General features: G+C 47.4%; 1 protein-coding gene across 2 annotated transcripts in view; it reads right to left on the reverse strand.

The window, feature by feature from the left end:
* LOC144152762 (uncharacterized) overlaps positions 1 to 19,828 on the reverse strand; it is a 50,776-nt gene that overhangs the window by 7,516 nt on the left and 23,432 nt on the right. For both annotated transcript variants that reach the window (XM_077684197.1, XM_077684198.1), the window contains exons 4-7: positions 9,416 to 9,604; positions 8,586 to 8,774; positions 7,335 to 7,615; positions 271 to 379 (exon numbers count right to left, since the gene is read on the reverse strand). In XM_077684197.1, the coding sequence (XP_077540323.1) occupies positions 271 to 379; positions 7,335 to 7,615; positions 8,586 to 8,774; positions 9,416 to 9,604 (768 nt within the window). The remainder of the gene's footprint in view (positions 1 to 270; positions 380 to 7,334; positions 7,616 to 8,585; positions 8,775 to 9,415; positions 9,605 to 19,828) is intronic.

A 19,828-nucleotide genomic window follows, 5' to 3' on the forward strand; every position in this document is an offset into this window, starting at 1 on the left:
CTGCAACGCCTGCAATGGCAGCACTTACTGCTTTGATAGGTGCTTTAGCATAAGTGTTCACACATCGTAGAAGAGACACAAACTAAGAACACAGAGCCGTATATTAAATACTTACATGGCCCGCGTGTACCTACGGAAAACATAGTGTCACGCATTATGGACAGACATCTGGGCAGAGTTGCTTACGAGTGATTACGCACCAAGACTGTCGACGCGCCCGAGGCTATGCAATCAATGTCAACAAACAAGTTCCAAGCAGCTCTCGCTCACCTGGGAAACGGGTGGCTCGTGCAGGTCCAACTGCAACTTTTCCACCAGCTGGTTGAAGTCGCCCGCATGGAATGCCACCACGTCTTTGGTTATGCGATTGGGCTCATCCCTGAAACAAGGCACCAATCAGAACCCAGCACGTCGTCCAATCAGGAACGCCCTGCACACCCCGCCCCCATCTCAGCCCCATTATCTTTCATGCCTGGTTGCACGTGACATTCGTTCTATAGCACGAACACACTCAATAGAGGAGCAGCAAAACTCGTAGCATGCAAACATGAAAATGTACATAACCAAACTTACCAAAAACGCACTCACAATTAAGTGTGAGGGATAATGCTTCGGTCACAAAATACACAGCATGATCACTTCTATGATGGAGGCGAAAAGCAAAAACGCCCGTGTGTACGAGATTTCGGCGCACGATAAAGATCCCCAGGTGGTCAAAATTAATCCGGAGCCCTCCACTACGGCGCGCCTCATCGCCTGCGTTGCGTCGGCGCGTTAAACCCCACAATCAATCAATCAATGATCACTTCTACCTTTGCCTTGCTTTCCCATCACAGTGACCGCACTGCAAGCGCTAGTAACACTGCCTTGTAGACCCCCAAACACAACTGCAGCAGGATCACAATACACCAGCAGAAGTATTCGAAAACCATCAAAATCTTGCCCATGTAAGACTGCAAGGAGAAAGGTATGGCAGCCAGCTTTTACTCTCTTCTGCCTCTTCCTTCTGTCAAATAAAGCACAAACCTAACAGCACTTCCTCTCAAGCAAACGTTATCGGAGGCCCAAAAATTTTTAGAAACCGAATGGGTTCGCTGCGCGTGTTACATGACACTGTTGCCTTGGCAACACAGCCAGCATCTGCGTTTTACTAGCCACAGAGGCACTATTAACAACCACCTTTTCCTGGTTTTAACCCAGAACAAAGACAATGTTCCTCACATGGGCCATGAAGAGAAAATACAACGGTTCAATTCGAAAGAACTAGCTATTGATAACTCGCCCAACCCAGTTCTAGACCTGAAAGATGTCCTTTTTTATCCGAAAAAGGAAAAAACAAAGTTGGAAATATTTTAAACTTTCAAACATTGCATAAGGCGACATCATGAGTGAAATCATGGGAGCAATATTAAAATCAGGGTTACAAAAATCTTAGCTGCACGTTAGCATTCAAGAGCCACGGCCAAATGGAATTGAAGGCACCACTATAATTGCGCCATCATGTTTCTTGTCGGAGGCTTTGGTCGGGAGCCAAATACCAAGTCCCTGTGACATCATAAGGTTTGTGGGAGATGGACCGCTGAGTCAGCACCACTGCTTGATCTGTTTCTCCTTGATATCTAGATTACTTGTTTAAAGGGACATTGAGGCTTAATGAAATTTTGTTTTAAACTGAAAGATCGTACAATTCGTAGCTCTCTCGGATTTCGTTTGACAAGCAACCATGCGGTATTTGCTGAGAAATACAAAGCAACTTTGCGGTATTTGCAAAGCTGGTATTTCTCTCAATCTTTTCTCGCATTTCAATCACCGCCTCGCCACCATCGAGGAGGCCCTTGACCATCGGCCCCGTCGAAAACGCGCCCCACCCAGCAAGAACAGCCCCCTCCACCATGCTCCGGAGACGTTAGCTCCACCTCGGACACCGAAGATCAATTATAATGCTGTCTCATCCTCCAATTATATGGCAGTGGAACTGTCGAAATCTCCGTTGCAAACTCTCCTCTCTCAAAACTCTCCTTTCATCACAATCGCCTCAGCCGGACTTGATTCTTCTTCAAGAAGCTTTCTACCTCCCCCAAATTCCTGGCTACGATACCTATAACACAGGCGTTGCTGACAATCCCACCACCCTCAATCTCATCACCCTTATTACAAAAAGCCTCATCTACACCCCCGTAGACCTCACATCCTACACTACCCCACATTTCCATGCCCATGGCATCCTCATTAAACCAGATCCAAATTCAGCTCTTACCATCAAAATAATCAACGTCTATCATCACCCAAACAAACCACTACCCTCTCTTTCACACTATTTTGCCCGCTCCCCTCCCAAGGATCAGGTTACGCTGGTGTTGGGGGACTTCAATTGCCCACACCCCCTTTGGGGGTACACTAAGGCCAGCCCAACGGGCCGAACTTTGGCCGCTGCAATCAGTCAGGGCCGTTTTTGTCTCCTGAACGATCCCGCCTTCCCAACCCGCCTCGGAAACTCAGTGGAACGCGACACCTCCCCAGACTTGTCGTTCTTCCAGGGCACAGGCAGCCCTTCGTGGTTACACCTACACGAAAGCCTCGGAAGCGACCATTCCATTATTGAAATCCGTTTACCGTTCATGCGGACCCAATTTCGTCCGGGATCACACGTGGCTCTCACCGACTGGCATCGTTTTTGCCTGTCAGATCTCCCCACCATTGACCCATCTTATCCCGACGCTTGGTTTCATGCCCCCATGCGCAATCATGATCGGCACACGAAATATGTTGCCCCAACAGCCGATGTCCCTTTCATAGACCCACATCTCGTGCACCTTTGGGTCACGCGCCACTCACTCATTCGCCGCTGGCGCCGAAACAAAGCCAACCGTCGCCTGCGCCGTCGAATTAACATCCTCACACAAGAAGCCCAGACCTACGCTGATCAATTAGCTCGCTCGAACTGGTGGAATTTCTGTGACTCTTTCAATCCAGCAATGAACACCAAACGGGCTTGGTTCCTCCTCCGCTCGCTCATTCAACCTTCCTCACCGGTCCACCCTGTTCCCCGCATCCTCCTCTCGACAAAGCAACATCCTAACACACTAGTAGAGGACCTTCGCTTACTCATGTACCCTACTAGTACACACATTCCTGCTTCTGCGCTTCCACGCCGAGACTTCCCGCCATCCCCCCCTTGACCAGCCTTTTACAGTAACAGAACTGCACCGGGCGCTCAACACCCTTCGTCACAATACGACGCCAGGGGAAGATTGAATAACTTATAAATTACTCCGCAACCTTCCCGACAGCACACTTTCAGAACTCCTGGCTCTCTTTAACCACATCTGGCTCAGTGGCGAACTGCCGGTGTCTTGGAAACATTCCAAAATTATTTTGATCCCGAAACCAGGCAAACCACACACTCTTCCATATCTTCGCCCTATCTCGCTTATGTCTTGTGTTGGTAAATTGCTTGAGCGTATGGCATTGACGCGCCTTGAATGGCACCTTTCTCACAACTCTGCCCTCCCTTTCACCCAAACTGGATTCCGCCACTACATATCCGATACTCAGGATACCCTCCTCCGTATTTCCCATGACGTCTACGGCTTTCGTAGCTCCTCACAGCTCCATGGCATCCTTGCTCTCGACATTCATAAGGCCTTCGATAATGTTCAGCACACTGCCATTCTCGCAAACTGAGCCAAAACTAACTGCGGAACTCACATGTATGCCTACATCCGTTCGTTCCTCTCTAACCGTACCGCTTCTTTCTCTATCCCGGGCTCCTACCTCCCCCCCGTTCTATATGTCAGCTGGTACCCCCCAAGGCTCCATCCTGTCACACACCCTTTTTAACATCGCTTTAGCTTCGCTTCCTCCAATATTAGATGCCATCCCCCTTCTCTCCTACTCTATATACGCGGATGACATCACGCTCTGGTCAACCAAGGGCAGTCCCGGCCAACTGGAGGACACTCTTCAGCAAGCGTGTGACGTCATCCAAGGCTATGTCACGTCTGTCGGCCTCTCTATTTCGCCTTCAAAATCCGCTCTACTCGTAGTCAGTAACAAGCATGGAGTAGCCCCGGACCGCTTTCTTCCTCAGGTACAAATTTTTGACAGCCTTATACCGCATGTTGACACCCTTCGGATTCTCAGTCTCACCTTACATTATGCGGGCAGCTCTGTACCGACTCTGCGCACACTTCACAATCAGATAACTCAGCTATCCCATCTCCTCCGCCGGGTTGCCAACTGAAGAGCTGGACTGCATGAGCATCACCTGCTCTGCATCATCGATGCTTTTGTTATGTCCCATATACTATACACAATTCCGTATTTGCAACGCTCGCCATCTCAGCTCTCGTCCCTCGAGGCCTCCCTCCGCACACTTTACCGTATCGCTGTGGGAGTACCCTCCTATGCACCCAGCGCCACCCTTCTGGAACTAGGGATATATAATACTCTTGAAGAACACATCGCGTGCCATCGCCAGGCCCAACTCGAACGCCTGCAGACTTCTGCCCAAGGTCGTGCTATTCTCAATACACTTAACTACCCCACTTTGCAACTACCCCCCATACCACCAGAACACCCTCCTTGGGCAACTTTCACTAATCTACGGGTTGAGCCTTTGCCCCGCAACATGAACCCTGATCGACACCCTGCTCGTCGTGCACTGCGCGTTCAGGCCCTCTCCAGACGAATTAATTTTGTACTCTCCCATGGCTCCATCGTTTACTTTACTGACGCCAGCGACATCTCCTCAAACTCAACGGGTACGGCTTCATTTCTCCAACTTCCTTCTTTAGACACTGCCACGCTTTCCTTTATTTCCCCACCGGGTTCAACCTCTCTCGAAGAATATGCCATTGCCCTTGCAATAGAGCCCGCCTACTTACTGTTCCTACCAGCACGCCAGTATATATCTTCTCCAACTGTCAGTCAGCCCTTCGTAATTTCGCTCACCATGAGACTCACCCACACACTACTGAATTCGTCACTCCGATACTTGCATCGAATCCTTGGCCCCGCTTCACACTGGTTTGGGTTCCTGGCCACGCTGGCATGTGCGGAAACGCCTTAGCGAACGCGCTCTCCCGAGTACCTTTCCCGGGTCCGCTTATGTCCTGGCCAACCTTGTACCACCCGCCGACAGTCGTACTCAACACCGCGCTTCCTGCCGTTACCAATTACACGCCCAACGCCTATCACGTACCCTGTACCCACCCCCCAGTTCCCATCTAACTCGTGAGGCTGCGTGCCTCATTCAGCAGGCTCAAATCTCCTCACTCCCCTCCCATCACATTCTTCACCGCATCTATCGGTGCCCTGGCCATCCTTCCTGTCCCACCTGTTCTTCCTACCCATCCATCCCTCATTCTTATTGGGACTGCACCCCGCCATCACTTGACCCATCCCTCGCCTCCATCACCTCCTGGGAGCTCTGGTTGTCTCCCCCGCCAACACTAAACATCCAGGCTGCCCAGGAAGCTCTCTACAAACACGTGCACCGGATCCGCACGGACATTCTGGAGTACTACATGGATCCGTGAATTGAACTTTCAAATTAGGACCTGGACTTAGGTCCTGTGGAAAATAAAGTTTGTTCTCTCTCTCTCTCACCCGCTTCCCTTACATGTTTCCGTGGCGTAGCCATTGCGTCACAAACTTGGAGTGAGGACAAGCGAGGCACCGGTATGGTCTATGCGCTCTCGTGATGGCCACAGTACCTTTACGTCTGCAAGCCATGGCCGACGCCGACGTTTGTCTGGCCGAGGGGGCTGGCTTTCACTTTTATTATGTCTGCCCACCGGAACTAGAAATGCTTTTCACCACTCCAGTGGCTGGTGTGCCCACCAACACCAGACACCCAGACCCCATCAAGGCAACTGCGAGCGAAGAAGCGACAAGTGCCGTTTCAAATTTCGTGCGCACAACTACCTGGCTATGAGTCACTCAAGCGGGAGCCTTCATCTCACCTCATCTGGCGATCTTGTCCATCTCGCGTTCTCTTCTCTCGCGCGACGCGCCAACCTGGTGTGAAATACACACTCGCTTCTTGCACCCGCCTTGAGTAGTTTTTGTGGCTGAGGCTACGCCTGGCCCAAACATAACAAGGGCAGAGCTGCATGCGCACGAAATATCGATTATTTATCCACAGCGGCTCACAGCGAACGGAAAAGCACAAGTTCGGATCGTTCGGATAACTCCCTGCAGTGCCTAACCTTTCACAGGCGATAATGTTCAAACTTGGGCGCGGGCACACTTTATACCATCTGATAGCAACATCCGCACACGAAGAACGGATGAAATATTTACTGTTTTTTCTGTGATCTACTTGTACTGTGTTTTTTAAGCTAGGGATGATTCAAGAAAGAGAAAAGGAGGAAGATACAAGGTCCGGCTACGGCGGACGCTTTGTTTGTTGTTTGTCTTTTTCCATGTTAGCACAGGTATAAGAAGCCCACCTTTGGCCGAGACCAAGCAGTCTTGTTGGAATGTCGTGATGTTACGGTGGCTTTTGTCCAAGCGTGCATAGTCAGTGGAGAAGCGAGTCTTGGAGGACTTCAATGCGCTGCATGGTTCTTAAATCTGCGTTTTGGACAGCCTGGCCGCACTGAAGCAACCCTTCACAGGTACCTACTTCACCTCCGAGACAGCGATGCATTGTCGCCCCGGTTGGTGAGCATTGTAGGACTCGTGTCTTGCATGAGCATCAAATTTTTTCTTTTTTAATTAACTTCTCTAGTTTGTAACGTTTGTTTTGTTAACTCTGTACCATTCGACTCTCTCATGTTTGTAGTAAGTTACCGCTCGCCCATGTCTTACGTTCTCGTGCCCGTCATACTTTGTTTGTTGAAAAATAAATCTCCCTTTATTCGTTTTTGGATTCAAGGCTCTGTCTTGCTCTCCCCACCCATGTCGGCGAAAGCCGTGCATCAGGCGGGCACTCTCTCACCACTGGTGATCCGTGGAGTCGATGGGTTTGTTTCCTCACCAGAGTTGACGACCCACCCGTCTTGGCAGCACCCCCCTAAACAGTGAAATGCCCAGAGGTCTTCCTTAGCAACTACAAGTCCAGCAGCATCCAATAAACACACCTTCGCACCTTCCGCAAAAATTGTCAGCATCAACCGCTACTGCTGTCAAACACATCACAAGAATTGCTCCCAATTTTTTTTTTTTTTTTTTTCACACCCGTACACGGGAAGCCAAGTTCGCAGTATCTCAACGTTTTTTTGTTTTTTTTTTTTCCTCTGAAAACCCCACAAAACAGACAGGTCCACTTAGATCCCTAGATAGATAAGCACTAGAGAGAAAGAAGACACGAGAGGCAAGGCACCTACCCCGTGCTGCAGCGCACCGCCTTGAGGACGCCCACGGCAGCTGTGGTGAGCCGGTCGAAGCCCTGGCCCACGTGGTCTGCGTGGCACTTGGTGCGGTCCTCGAAGAGCATCTCCCGGGGCTCAGACGCCCGGGGCAGGTAGCTCAGCTTGCGCAGCTCGCTCCGACGGGCCCCCGAAGAGGACACGCCACTGTTGCGCTTGTTGGGCGACCGCATCACCTCCGCCGTGGGCACCATCTGCTCGCCCGGCCGCACCCACAGGATCGGGCCGTCATTGCTCTCCTGGGGGAGCCAGAGAGGGAGGGAGCAGAATCGTCAGGAGCTCTTAAAGATTTTTCTGTATCAATTAGATGCACCTTCGCAGAATTTGGTAACATTCAAAAGCCTATCAGCTGCTCTCGTCTCAACCCTCCTTAAAATTGCTGCATCAGTCCCCACTGAAACGGTTCAGTGAAGACAGACTGCAAGTGATAGTGAGAAGCGTCGTTGCATTCACACTTACATCTGTCAGTTAGTCCCATGTTGCATTTTGGGCCCGCATTGGCTGAACAAACTGCCCACCCATGCCTCCATGTAAAATGCTTTAGAAAGCAGCTGACTGATGAGAAGCTTTGAGCCAGGGGCTGCAGCTTAAAATGCGACACATTTCTTCAGTGTTTTAGGAAGTGTTGAGGAGATAGCAAAAGAGATAAAATGCTAGCCAAAAACGCGATACACGGTACACCAGCAAGCTTCATCATCACTGCTAAATTCCCACCCCGACTGCCCCGAGAAGTGATGCAATGAAGTCGCCCGAAAATGCCAATCCCCTTCCGACTTGCTCGATGTACGTTGACAACCCCCTGCAGCGGAGCGGTGACGTAAGCGTAATTTACCAAACGCAATCACGGTAAACCAACACCTAACATGGCTACAGTGAACCCTTGCTCTCTATTCTTGAGGTCATTCTGTCCTTTTCTGTCAACTGTCAACTGCAGCGTCATCACATAGTACTAGTGCCCCTCAACTTCGCCTCCAAATTTTGGCAAATTTATGGTCAGGCAACCTTTACCTATATAACGACACAAAAGGCGTACAGCCACCTCAGCTTTGGCAGGAGGCCACACGAACTCGGACAAAAATGGCCAATCGACTGCAGCAGATGGCCGACCTCCCAAAACTTCAAGGTCCCTTCCGGCCTCACATGTTCTGCTGGCAATACGAAGGTTGCACAAGTCCACATCGCAAGGAAAGAAGAGAAGAGAGATCTCACCTGTGGGGAGTCCATGGGGACATGCGAGAGGGGCCCCCAAGGCATGGTGAGGCGCAGGAAGGGGCAGCGCTCGAGCAACGCCAGGAAGTCGGGGAAGAAGCCGCCCACTTCCTCGTGCACTGTGCCCACCAGGCTCATCTGGTGCAGAGGCCCCGCCCGGTACGTGCCGCTGCTGTACGTCCGCTGCACCTGTTGACGTGCAGAGGGAGGAACAGGGGGGAACTCCGATTAGTGCTCACGCAGTCGGGAACGATTTTCGGGATGGAGTACAAAGATCCACCAGCAATCAAGATTCCTTCTCATTCCAAAATCCAGTCCTCGATACTACTATTCTTACAAGTTGCGTTCTCAGCTACACAATGTTCCCATTTTCAAGCTGCAGTTTCTGTGCGCTCTGACTGGCCACAACATTCATGGGAGCCTCCCGATTGCAGAGTCGGCCCAACAGCATGATTCCAACATGGCACCTCAGAATTGACAAAACATGTGCAGACAACGCCACGAAGTACTGCAAACCATTTTCGGACAGCTTCTCTAAAGAAAGGTCATTGCTCCTCAGAAAAGTGCAAGAAATAAGGTCAGCAAACTTTCAGCAGGCCACTTGACGTGACAACACTGCCAGGATGCCTTGAAAACAACACAATGCCTTGATTTTTTATTTTTTGAAAGGCCACTTCCAGATGCACGAATGGTGCAATGGTTGACAGTAAAAAGAAAAAAAGAAGAAGCAGACACCATTTCTGCTCAAGCTCAGCTTTTACAGCCAGATGCAAGTGAAACAGCCAATGCATGAAGTTCGGAAGGGATGAGAGCACGAAAAGAAGCCTGACCATTTCCTGGAACTTGGCCATGGAGGTGGTTTCAATGTCCGACTGGCGGCCCAGCACGCCGCACTTGACCACCAAGTTTGGGTGGTGCTCAGCAAAGTAGTCCACAAGGTCTGGCAACCCGTGCGCTGCACCGTGCACAATGCCCATCACGTAGCGGGCAACGCCCGGCGGATCCTCGTAGAACGTCTCCTGCAGCACACAGCACAAGGAGAAGGTCAACTTGAGCGAGTCCAATTGCAACCGCACCAATCAAGTATGCATAGAAAGCAGAGAGCAAATAACTGGTCTGCACAACTCATCATTACGACCCTGCCCCCCAGAACTGCCTGAAAACTTTTTTTTTTCTTTTTTTTGCTAGCAGGATAGGATTTTTGTTGCTAGAGCAGCCTCGAACAGCCACAAACCATTCAAAACTACCATCAAGAAGTTTTGGTGACACGGCCTTGAACATACCTTCCTCTTATCAAGTAAACCGACTGGCAAATCCTGCCTCGTCTACTTACATCGCAGAATTCTCACTGAGAAACAGCCGAGCACACATGGTGCGCAGGTTATCAGAAAAATTTGCACACAGAACTTTCAACTTTAAAAGCATGCGCGCTTCGATTTCCCTCTTGCCAGTGGATCCCCGTGGTTGCCAAAGAAGATCAGGGCAGTGACCTCAGCATACATTCTATTAGCAAGCCCAGACATACAAAGCTCACATTAAGCTAAACTTCCTTAAAGGGACACTGAAGTGAATTTGTCAAGCTTCTGTTTTTGCTTGAATTGCATAGATGGCTCAAACACACTTTTCATCGTATATCCAGTCAATAAGGCGATATTTATTTTATAAAGCCCGAAAGAAGAAAAACTACCATGCGCAGTCTGCGGCTGCCGCACCGACTAAAGCAGTGACGTCAACACGAGGTGCTACTGTGCTCGGACGGTGTCCAAGATTAGAATTCAAACCAGTTTCTGTTTCAGTTCTGTGAAACAACATAGTTAGCATCCGACGTTCTTGTTGGCTGGGCATTGCAGACATCTCAGTAATCGACATACCGCGCTCCTGCCATGTTGTCGGCTGCAAAATGCATCATATAAGCCTGCCAGCATGGCTTGGAATCGTAACCATCACTGGCCGTGATGTACACAGAGGAAGAAAAACCTCCGCATCACCGCAGACACTCAATTGCGATGCGCTTTCACCCCACCTTTGGAGCTTGCCTGGCTTATGCCTGTATCGGAAGAGGCTGTGTTTGCACTCCTCCAAGGGTCAGCCTGATTTGGGACAAGTGCCCGCAAGCAGTCAGTGCTTATGGGAACACCACACCGACGAGAACTCGTCAGCGCATCAGTGTCAGCTTGCGCGCGTTTTGCGAACTCGCTCACGAAGCAATGAACATTAAAGCACAAGAATGGTGCAGTATAGAAAACGCTGCCCAAAAACAAACAAATACGCCCCCCCCCCCCCCCCCCCCCTCCAAAAAAAGCACTATCGGGGATTTGAACTTGCGAATTGCACAACAGGCCTAATCCGCCTCTTTGATGATCAGTGATGATCAGTTTCTGTGCCAGCAATACTGATTGCTGGCACAGAAACTGATGAATGATGATCAGTTTCTGTGCCAGCAATACTATTAAAAAAAAACTTTTTCAGAGAGGTGCAAAAATATAAGCTAAACCTCAGCTTTGTGTCCGCGGCATTCGAGAACGGTCGCTTCCTGCGCCGTGGCCGAGTGGTATAGAGCACGGGTCTAGAGAGTCAGAAACACCAGCCTGCTCGAATGTGGTAAGTCGAATAATCTTGAAGATCTTTTTTTGTTTGTTTTTGTCCTGACATGCTTGCAGAAATTGATGTATTTTTTCTCATAATCTGCATACAGCCCTTCACTGCTGGGAAATGTATTCATCCAAATGATGAGGAGCTTGCGATTTCAGTAGAAATGTAGTTCCTAGCACCACTTTTTTCGCCCGTGATATTGCTGCTGTTTAAAAGGAATGAACCAATGCTAACTTTTTAAACTGACAGTTCTTCTAAAGAAAAAAAAATGTAATCGTGCGACTACGATGAACAAGTGCACTTACGAATAAAAATGCACCCCAAAAAGAAATTTTTTGGGATACGTCAGGACTTCGCTTTCTTCGGTCAAAGCGCTTACAAAAGTAATCTGCACATGCAGATATGCTCGTTACGATAAGAAACAGAAAAAAAGAACGGCGGAACTGAACAAATCTGCAGCAACGTATAATATTTTGCATTGCTGATATCCACATACCAGCTTCAAGCAATGATTTGTATAAAGGCCACATTAAGGGCCTGTGTTTATGCTGCTGTCGTACAGATACCCATGTCCCCCTCCCATCTCTTTGAGGCGCTAGAAAAAAAAAATGCCGGGAGCACATCGCTTCCACAGCTTCAGATAGCCACCCTCCGGTACTGACACTTGAGGAACTGCTGCAAAAAGAAACGAGCGTCGCACGCTTGTTTGGATGTTTCCCACATTGAAAACGTACGTATTCCAGCATAGTTATTCTTTTTGCAGCTTTAGGTTGGCAATACAATTCCCGTGAAACAAATAAACACCAGCAACGCAGCCCTGATTCCCCTTCCGCTGCAGTGGCAGCTTACTTGCACCCCTGCCATATCGCTTCTCGGCGGCGCCACCAGAGGCTGCCGCAGTGCAATGAAAAAGGCAGATTCTCCAGACCCCTCGGCCATAACCCAGCGCTGAGAGGAAAGTAAATATAAAGTATGTATTTTATAGCCTGTTTGCATTTTTATTTAGTTTTAGCGATCGCAAATGTGTGGTCGTGCTGCTAGCCGCTGTGCTAGTCCACCCACTGCAAAAAGTGCTTCCCGCACTTTACTTTTACGCTATACATAAAAGTTTCAATTGATCTTAATTCCTTAGTACCTATGTTAACTTTGCTGACTCTTCCCCCACCTTTAATTAACCTTCGATTTTTCTACTAGCGTACCAGTCAGCAAACCGGTTTGTTGCATATGCGCTTGGGTGGAGCTACTTGAACTTGGAGCTTGATACAGTATAGAAACTAACAAAATAAGGCACATTCCTCCAGGCACAAATGTGTGGTGGCTTAGTTTCAACTGAGCGAATGAAATGCGATGACCGCGACCGATTCTGTCGGGGGGTCGGCGAGCCATGCAGTAGAGCAGTCAAGCCAAGCTATTTCGTTTGAACATCACACAAAACGCCATCGGAAATCGGCAAGGAGGATGCCGAGAGAAGGACAGCGCTTTCGCATTGACTTTTCTACTTAAATAAAGCCGCGTACACGCAGCGAGAGTGGTCAAAACGTGGCCCAGAGACTCCAGACTACAATTTCCACTAGTAATCTCGCAATGTTTACAGATCACTTCGGTGTCCCTGCAACTCTAGTAAACCGATGCCTTCGCAGAAGACCGAGTATCTCGTTTTGAATAAGACAGGTGGTGATGCTGCCCTTAGGGGGCCGTTTTTCTATCACTGCAGCTAATCCATAGACTAAAATCATCCTCATTAAGGTTACATCTGCAAAATCTGAGGGCAAAATAACAAGCACTTTGCTCAGAAAAAAAAAAAAAATGTTTTAGCGAAACTTGTTCACACACTATGCGCATCTGTGCATGTAAAAACCACCAGAGGGGTGCACATAAGCGAAATGGAAGTACACACTCCAATAAACACTCCACAGCGTGAGCACAGACCCAAGGGGCAAAACAACAGGTGAAATATAAATGAACCCACTTGATTTTGAGCATTTGTGAAAGCTAAACTGAACAGTTATTTATAAATGCTTGTACGGTAATCCACTTAGAGCCCATACACAGCTAGCTAATTAACAATGATGGCACTTAAAAAATTTTTTTGATTGATTGTGTAAGCTAACCACCGTGACTGTGTTCCACAGTCAGAATGCTCTCACGCAACAGCCCGGCTCAAGTGGAAACCCACCAATCGAGATTTATACCCCCCAGAAAATATTTACAGCCCCGTATCTTTTATTTTGATTCTGACAAGAGTAATAATAACCATCCCATGTTCTTCCTCACCAATAACTTCTTAGATTTTGTTCACCCCTTTTGTTGTAACCCTAAGCTCAGAGGGGAGTGGGAGTGTCTTTGTGGAGTGGCTTGTCGTCACCACGCTGCCCAGCTGTTGGCGAGCACATTACTAACAATTGCCAGCAGGCGATGACGCCATGTTCCACGCCAGCTGCTGCACATCTCGTCTTCCAGACAAAGCAAACACAGATGTCGAGCAAACCTTCGAAATGCCTGCCTCGCTTCTGAAGTTGTTCACCCCCATAAAGGAACTGCTTGATGGATGGATATCGGCAGCTCTGCTTTTTGCCTCAGACAACCATCATCGCCGCACTTAAGGGCACCCTGCTATTCTTCAACTTGTTCCTTGCTTTTATTTTCCCCCTGATCTTATGAGCTGTATTTACTTACATGTGCAAAAATATGAGCAGTTGCCAATCAGCATTCGTGTTGCCTACACTTTTTAAGTCCTCCCACCATTCACCTTCAATTGCAGTATGGTTAGCTTATTAGGAGTGTTCAGCACTAAATTATCCTTCGGATTTCAACCAGCCACTTTTTCCTTGGAGTCTGCTGTGTGCAGAAACAAAAATAGCCGGTTCCCTCTCTCTATCCTGCCAGCGACACAATTCATCCGTCCGTTATCAGCAGGGACAGTCCTGATAAGCTGCTTTTGCATTGAGGAAAGCAGTTGCCAAGAAGAGATACTAAGTGCATGACCGACTACAGACAACGCCAACTTCCCCGTTTTGCAATCGCAGGCTTTGCTGTAAAAAAAAGAATTACATATAGAAAGCCAGACAAAAGAGTTTCAGGAACACGAACGAGACTGGTGAGCAATACTTAGATAAACCAGCAAGGACCAAACTTGGTTCCGGAATAAGTTGACTAGATTTTTTCAGTGAACAGAAACAGTATCGTAATTTTCATGTACGTTACACAGCTGCCAATGAAGCTGTAGTGATTCCTGGAATGCCGATGTAAAATATCTTCCATTTCTTCACTACATTGTGAAAAGAACACCAGTTTTCGATTAATGTCACCGAAGCTTCTACTTTGCTGGCAATAAGACCAGCAGAAAAATCACACTTTTCATCGCACAATGCTAAATGGACACACTAAAGGAAAAAATAAACGCGCTTCTAAAATTTGATTTCAGATAGAAGCTTCAACTTGTAAAACAGAATTCATTGGTTGAGTAAAAAAATGTGACCAACCATTCTAGGTATTTAACACTGCGCATATAAACCTAACATAAAAAAAGCATTACGGACTTTCAAAATAAACAAACTGCTTTTTCTAACAGCTGATTTTGAAAATGTCGATTTTGTGTTTGTTGAGGTTCAACTTGGATAAGATGACTGCTCCCGAAATTAATCAAATTTTGCCGAGGTGGCTCAGTGGTTATTAAGGAGTTGTGCTGCTGAGGCCAAGGATGCAGTTTCGAACCTGGCCATGGTCTTTTCCTTTTGGATGGAGGCGAAAAGCGAAAACACGCTTGTGTCGAGATTCCGGCGCACGTTACCGATCCCAGACGGTCGAAATTAATCCAGAGCCCTCCACTACAGTGTGCCTAGGTGAAGCTGCTGCCCCACAATCAACCATCAAGAAAATTTTGCCCTATGAACTTTATCAATAAAGGGCCATGCGAGAAAAACGAGGCTTTCAGTGGGCTCCTCTCACAAATAGGTCTTTGAGAATCGGCCAAGAAAGCTGAAAAAATAGACTATACAGGCCGAACTTTAACCTTATACGTTATTAGATGATGCTAAAAAAGACGATAAAAGCCAGAAAATGGTTAGTATATATCGACAGAGGGACATGTCCAGTTGGGTGATGGTGACGTAAGAAGCAATATAAAAATACGGGCATTGCCGACAAATCCCCTTCCAAGCAAACAGTTGCGATGCCACAAATAGTCAAAGTGGACTGGGGCAGTTACTAACGTACGCGCAACATGGAATGCTAGAAAAAGAATGAACAACATAACCAGCAGTCCTTGTTTAATGGCTTTTGCGGCTGCTCCTAGAGTATTTGGCTGCCTCGCTCACAATTTAAAGAGCTTCTTTCAGTGGGAGAGGAAGAGGGAGTGCTGCTTTTGATCGTGCTAAATCCATTATCCCCACACAAACATAAAAAATACAAACCTCCGAGCAAAAACAGCACTACAATTTCTGGAAAAATGTTCGAAGTGGTTTTATTACTTTACTTTGTTTGAAGCTGTTCGCAATCAGAAACAAAACCACTAAACACCGTAATTTGGAAATGAAAAGCTGGGCCAACAATGAGGGCACTGTTGTCTTGGGGCTTTCTGAAAGTGCCTTTGCTGAACAATTAACAATTGTTGCTAGCGAAGATTTCACGACTCGTATCCCTTTACGTTTGCGCTGCTCACCAGTACTTTGGGTATTGAGAAACAGAACTCCGGTAAAGACTTTTAGACTCATCCTTACTTTTTTTACCCGTGCTAAAATTCTCGGTACAAGTTTGGAAGCTTTGGAAAGGCTGCCACCCGTAGAGCGCTACTTTTTCATTCCCCTCCTCTTTGATTATTTCAGCTGGAATCATTCTTTTAACTGTAGCTCGCAGAGCTTGTTTTGAGTGCCTTCCCACGCTAAATCAGTGCCTGTTCTTGAAACTTGGCTGCTGATTGCAGCAAACTGCATGTGCCTTGCACGGCTTCAAGACAAAAATTTAAGCAATTTACAAGTAATTGGCCAGGAGGTAATGTCTGTGGTGCTCAAACTTGCTACTGCACTATTTTTTCTCGGTTTGGAAACAAAACGAAAATAGTGACATTTTCCACACTCAGCAACCCTTACAAATGAGGCACTTAATAATAAGATAACAAAAAGTTGACAGGTATGAAATTTATAGGCAAAGAAAGCAGCTTTGGCTGTCACAAAAATGCTAACAAAGCAATACAGGGTGAAGGCTTCCTGTCCCAATGATGGATCGATTAGCTTTTTGTGTCTTTCTTTCCAAACATCTTCAGCCAGAAAAAATGAAATTTTTTTTGCTAATAATAGTGCTGCGTAGAATTTCTAGTTCTCCAAGACGTTCTATGTGCCCTGCACATCTGATAAAAAGCGTGGCATGGCCATACTAAAATTTCTTAAATAAAATCAGATGCACTTCCCAATGGTCTTTTCTGCTCATTAAAGGAACTGAACAAACATAACGCCACCATAACTGCCCATCTCCCCCGAATGGGATTTTTGGATAGGCTTCTGGGGATCCATCTAATTGATTCTGTCTCTCTCTGCACAAAGAGGGCTTCACAGATTGTGAGTGCAATGCATTCAACCATCTACGCTTCCAAAGCTTTGAGCGGGAAGCCTAGACCCCAGCAGCCGTGATAATGGGAAGCAGACGCTCGCCACCAACAAAGACCGCCCAATATTATCACAATTTCCGCCAGGCAACCTAAGCCTCTCACGGGCGATTCCGGAACAATTCATTTAGATGTTCGTGCACTGTATGCGACTGCTTGTGGTTCTGTGACATTTTAAAAATGTCACCAGGTGCGTATGGGCCTGTGGAGAAGGCAATGTTCGCACAAGTGAGTCTGAGCACACTTCATGCGTGGCATGCGTCTGCATTCTTTACAAACTGCCATCGTTCTCGATGACGCATCAGCTGAAATGACCTTTGCTAAACAACATCAGCCCGACATCACCTCTCATTTCACATTGTATGTGCACAAATACATCTGAGGTGCGCCAGTGGGGATATATTGGCAGTGAACGTGTCGGTGAGAACTGATCCAGCAGACAAAAGACAACTAATAGCGTTGTTGCACGTTCTTGTAAATAGCCCACTGCCACGCTACTATAAGATCACTGCAGATAAATGCAAGCTCAGTCGAAGACATGAATTCATTCCCAATGCACGACAATATGTCATTTGTGTTTGCCGACTCGGTGACGTTCATTGCTGCAATGCGGCGGCATCATCAACGCAAACTCTCTACAGCTGTGCTGCATTTTTGAATCTGGTTCAAGCAATGATCAGTTAACTTTTTGTCATGCCCAGAATTAAGGGGTAATAATAAAAAAAAGAACAGTTTCCAAGTATTAAGCCTTTCTGTAAGTTCAAAACTACGAGCGCATTAACAGAATTTAGGCAGAATACATCTACACCGGTTGTCTAGCATGATCCCAAGCCAAAGCCAGCATGCAAGCTACAGCTATCTAGGAGAGTTACTCGTTACTACTCCATGGGCATCCACAGACAAAGACCTGGAAGCTTTCTTTACAGGAAAAAAAACCTGCAGTGCAACTGGCACATGCGGTACAAGTGTTGCCCTTCCTGTGCTAACAGCAGCTGTTATGACGAGTTCAAGCACACTCGTGATAGGAGGCCAGAAAGGCCATCAGAATGGTAATTAGGTGGCAAAGAACGCTCAGCTAAAGCAAAATAGCGAATGCAAATACGAGGATGCACTGTTAAGCTGCAGCTGCCAATAATATATACTGGAACACGAGCTATTTCTATAACTTGGCCTTCAAAATCACACGTGCTTTGCATGTGGCTGTTAGATGAGGTTTGAAGCAAGGATGTCCTCTCTCTCCACTGCTGTTCCTGATCCCCATTTTGGGACTAGAAAGTGAGCTGGAGAGCAGTAAGCTAAGATTTGACTTACCCTATCTGAACAGCAAACAGGTGGTGGAACAGCGTTTGAAGGCTAATGTATGTGGGCAACACACCACACTACTGAGGGCGGACAAGCAGCTAGGCATGCAGCAGCATACAGACATATGCGGTAAAGGAGCGACGTACCCAGAAATACTTTTTAGAAAAGAAAAATCAGCATCATGTTTTTTAACGACAGTACGGAGCAAATATCAGTACCAGTTGAACAAGTGGGAACACCACATGTAAACGAGTGGTGTTACCTTGTTGAACTGAAACAGACATTTGCTCCGCATGTTTCAGTATCAGTAGTAATACTAAGAAAAGCGGAACACAACACGTAAAAGAGTACAAATATTTAGGAGGAGTACGGCCTAATGATGGCAGGGATCACATGCACACACATGAGGCTCCCCTCAAGAGGGAAAACGAAATGTGGATATATACTGATACAGAGCACTGAAGGGCTACAACAAAAATAAGGTGATGGGGGGAGTCTGGAAAGAGGCAAATGTGCCGGGATTGACTTTCTAAGAAAACTCGATGCTGTGCATAAAACCAGAGGCCCAAGTGGGCCTGGAGACAAACCAGAGGGCAGTGGGTGGATTGGCTGCCGGGGCCCATAGCAAAACTACAGCGTAGAGAGGCATGGGATGGTCATCCTCCGAGGCCCGTATAAGGCACAGAGCGAGATAAAATTTTAGGAGAAACTTCGCAACACGGTGGACGAAAAATGGGCAGCAAGGGTGTTTACGTATCTGTATATGAGAGGCATGGACACGCGGTGGATATGGAGGACCAGACAGCTGACCAAATAGTCTGGGAATTCGGCAGGTGAAGGTAGGGTATGCGCAACAATTAAAATGCAAGTAAAGTAGTAAAGATGAATTGGGCAAGCAGAATGAAACTGGGGAGAAAGCAAAACAAAAAAAACTTTGGAGACCTGCAGGGCAGAAAAGCTGGAAATCGGAAAATGTTTCTGAGGGCAACATGTGAGGCAGTGCGTTGCTCTCTAATGCCCAGGCGAGGTGCCCAAATACCACGCACTTGTTGCGGTAGCAACAGGCAGCAACCTGAATATGCTGCAGCAGTGACCGGGACACTATACAGAGCATACTGTTATGGACTGCATAGATACATTGCCAAAATAGGACGATGAGGGCCTGCCGTTAACCGAGGTTAAGGAAATTGCGAAAATCCGCCGTGTGGCATAAGCATGACATGCCAGGGCTCCAAAAATAGGTGACGACACAAATAGAACCACACACACACAAAAAAGTGAATTTGGGTGTGTGATGTAAAACCACGGCCCACAAAATGCAGAGCCAATGCACCGTCTACAAGAGGACGTAGAGAAACTTGCATTAAAGGGGCACACAACTGATTTTTGTCGAGCATATTTTCTTTATTCCAAACAAAAAGGCATCACTTAAAACACCTTAACCCAAAACGGCTTTGCTGATAGTGGCCAAGAACTTTTGAAATCGGAATCTTTAGGTCGACCACCTGTACGTGTTCCGTCAAAAGGAATGCCAGCAGCCATGACAGTGGGCCATGCGGCAACACACTTTTGACTGCACTTGAGAATAAAGTACGTATTTAAAAACTTGCCCCCGGCTAAAACAACAATATTCTGCGACCTTCGTGCAGTTTTTGAATCACACGTGGAAATCAACAGTTGTTTGGACCCGTAACGTAGTGTCACGTTTTGACACTACAGGCCATATGCCGAGTCCCTCCTCTACTTTATT

This window comes from Haemaphysalis longicornis, unplaced genomic scaffold (assembly GCF_048455015.1).
Source record: "Haemaphysalis longicornis isolate Haplotype H1 unplaced genomic scaffold, Haemaphysalis longicornis Haplotype H1 scaffold_9, whole genome shotgun sequence".
Lineage (NCBI taxonomy): Eukaryota > Metazoa > Arthropoda > Arachnida > Ixodida > Ixodidae > Haemaphysalis > Haemaphysalis longicornis.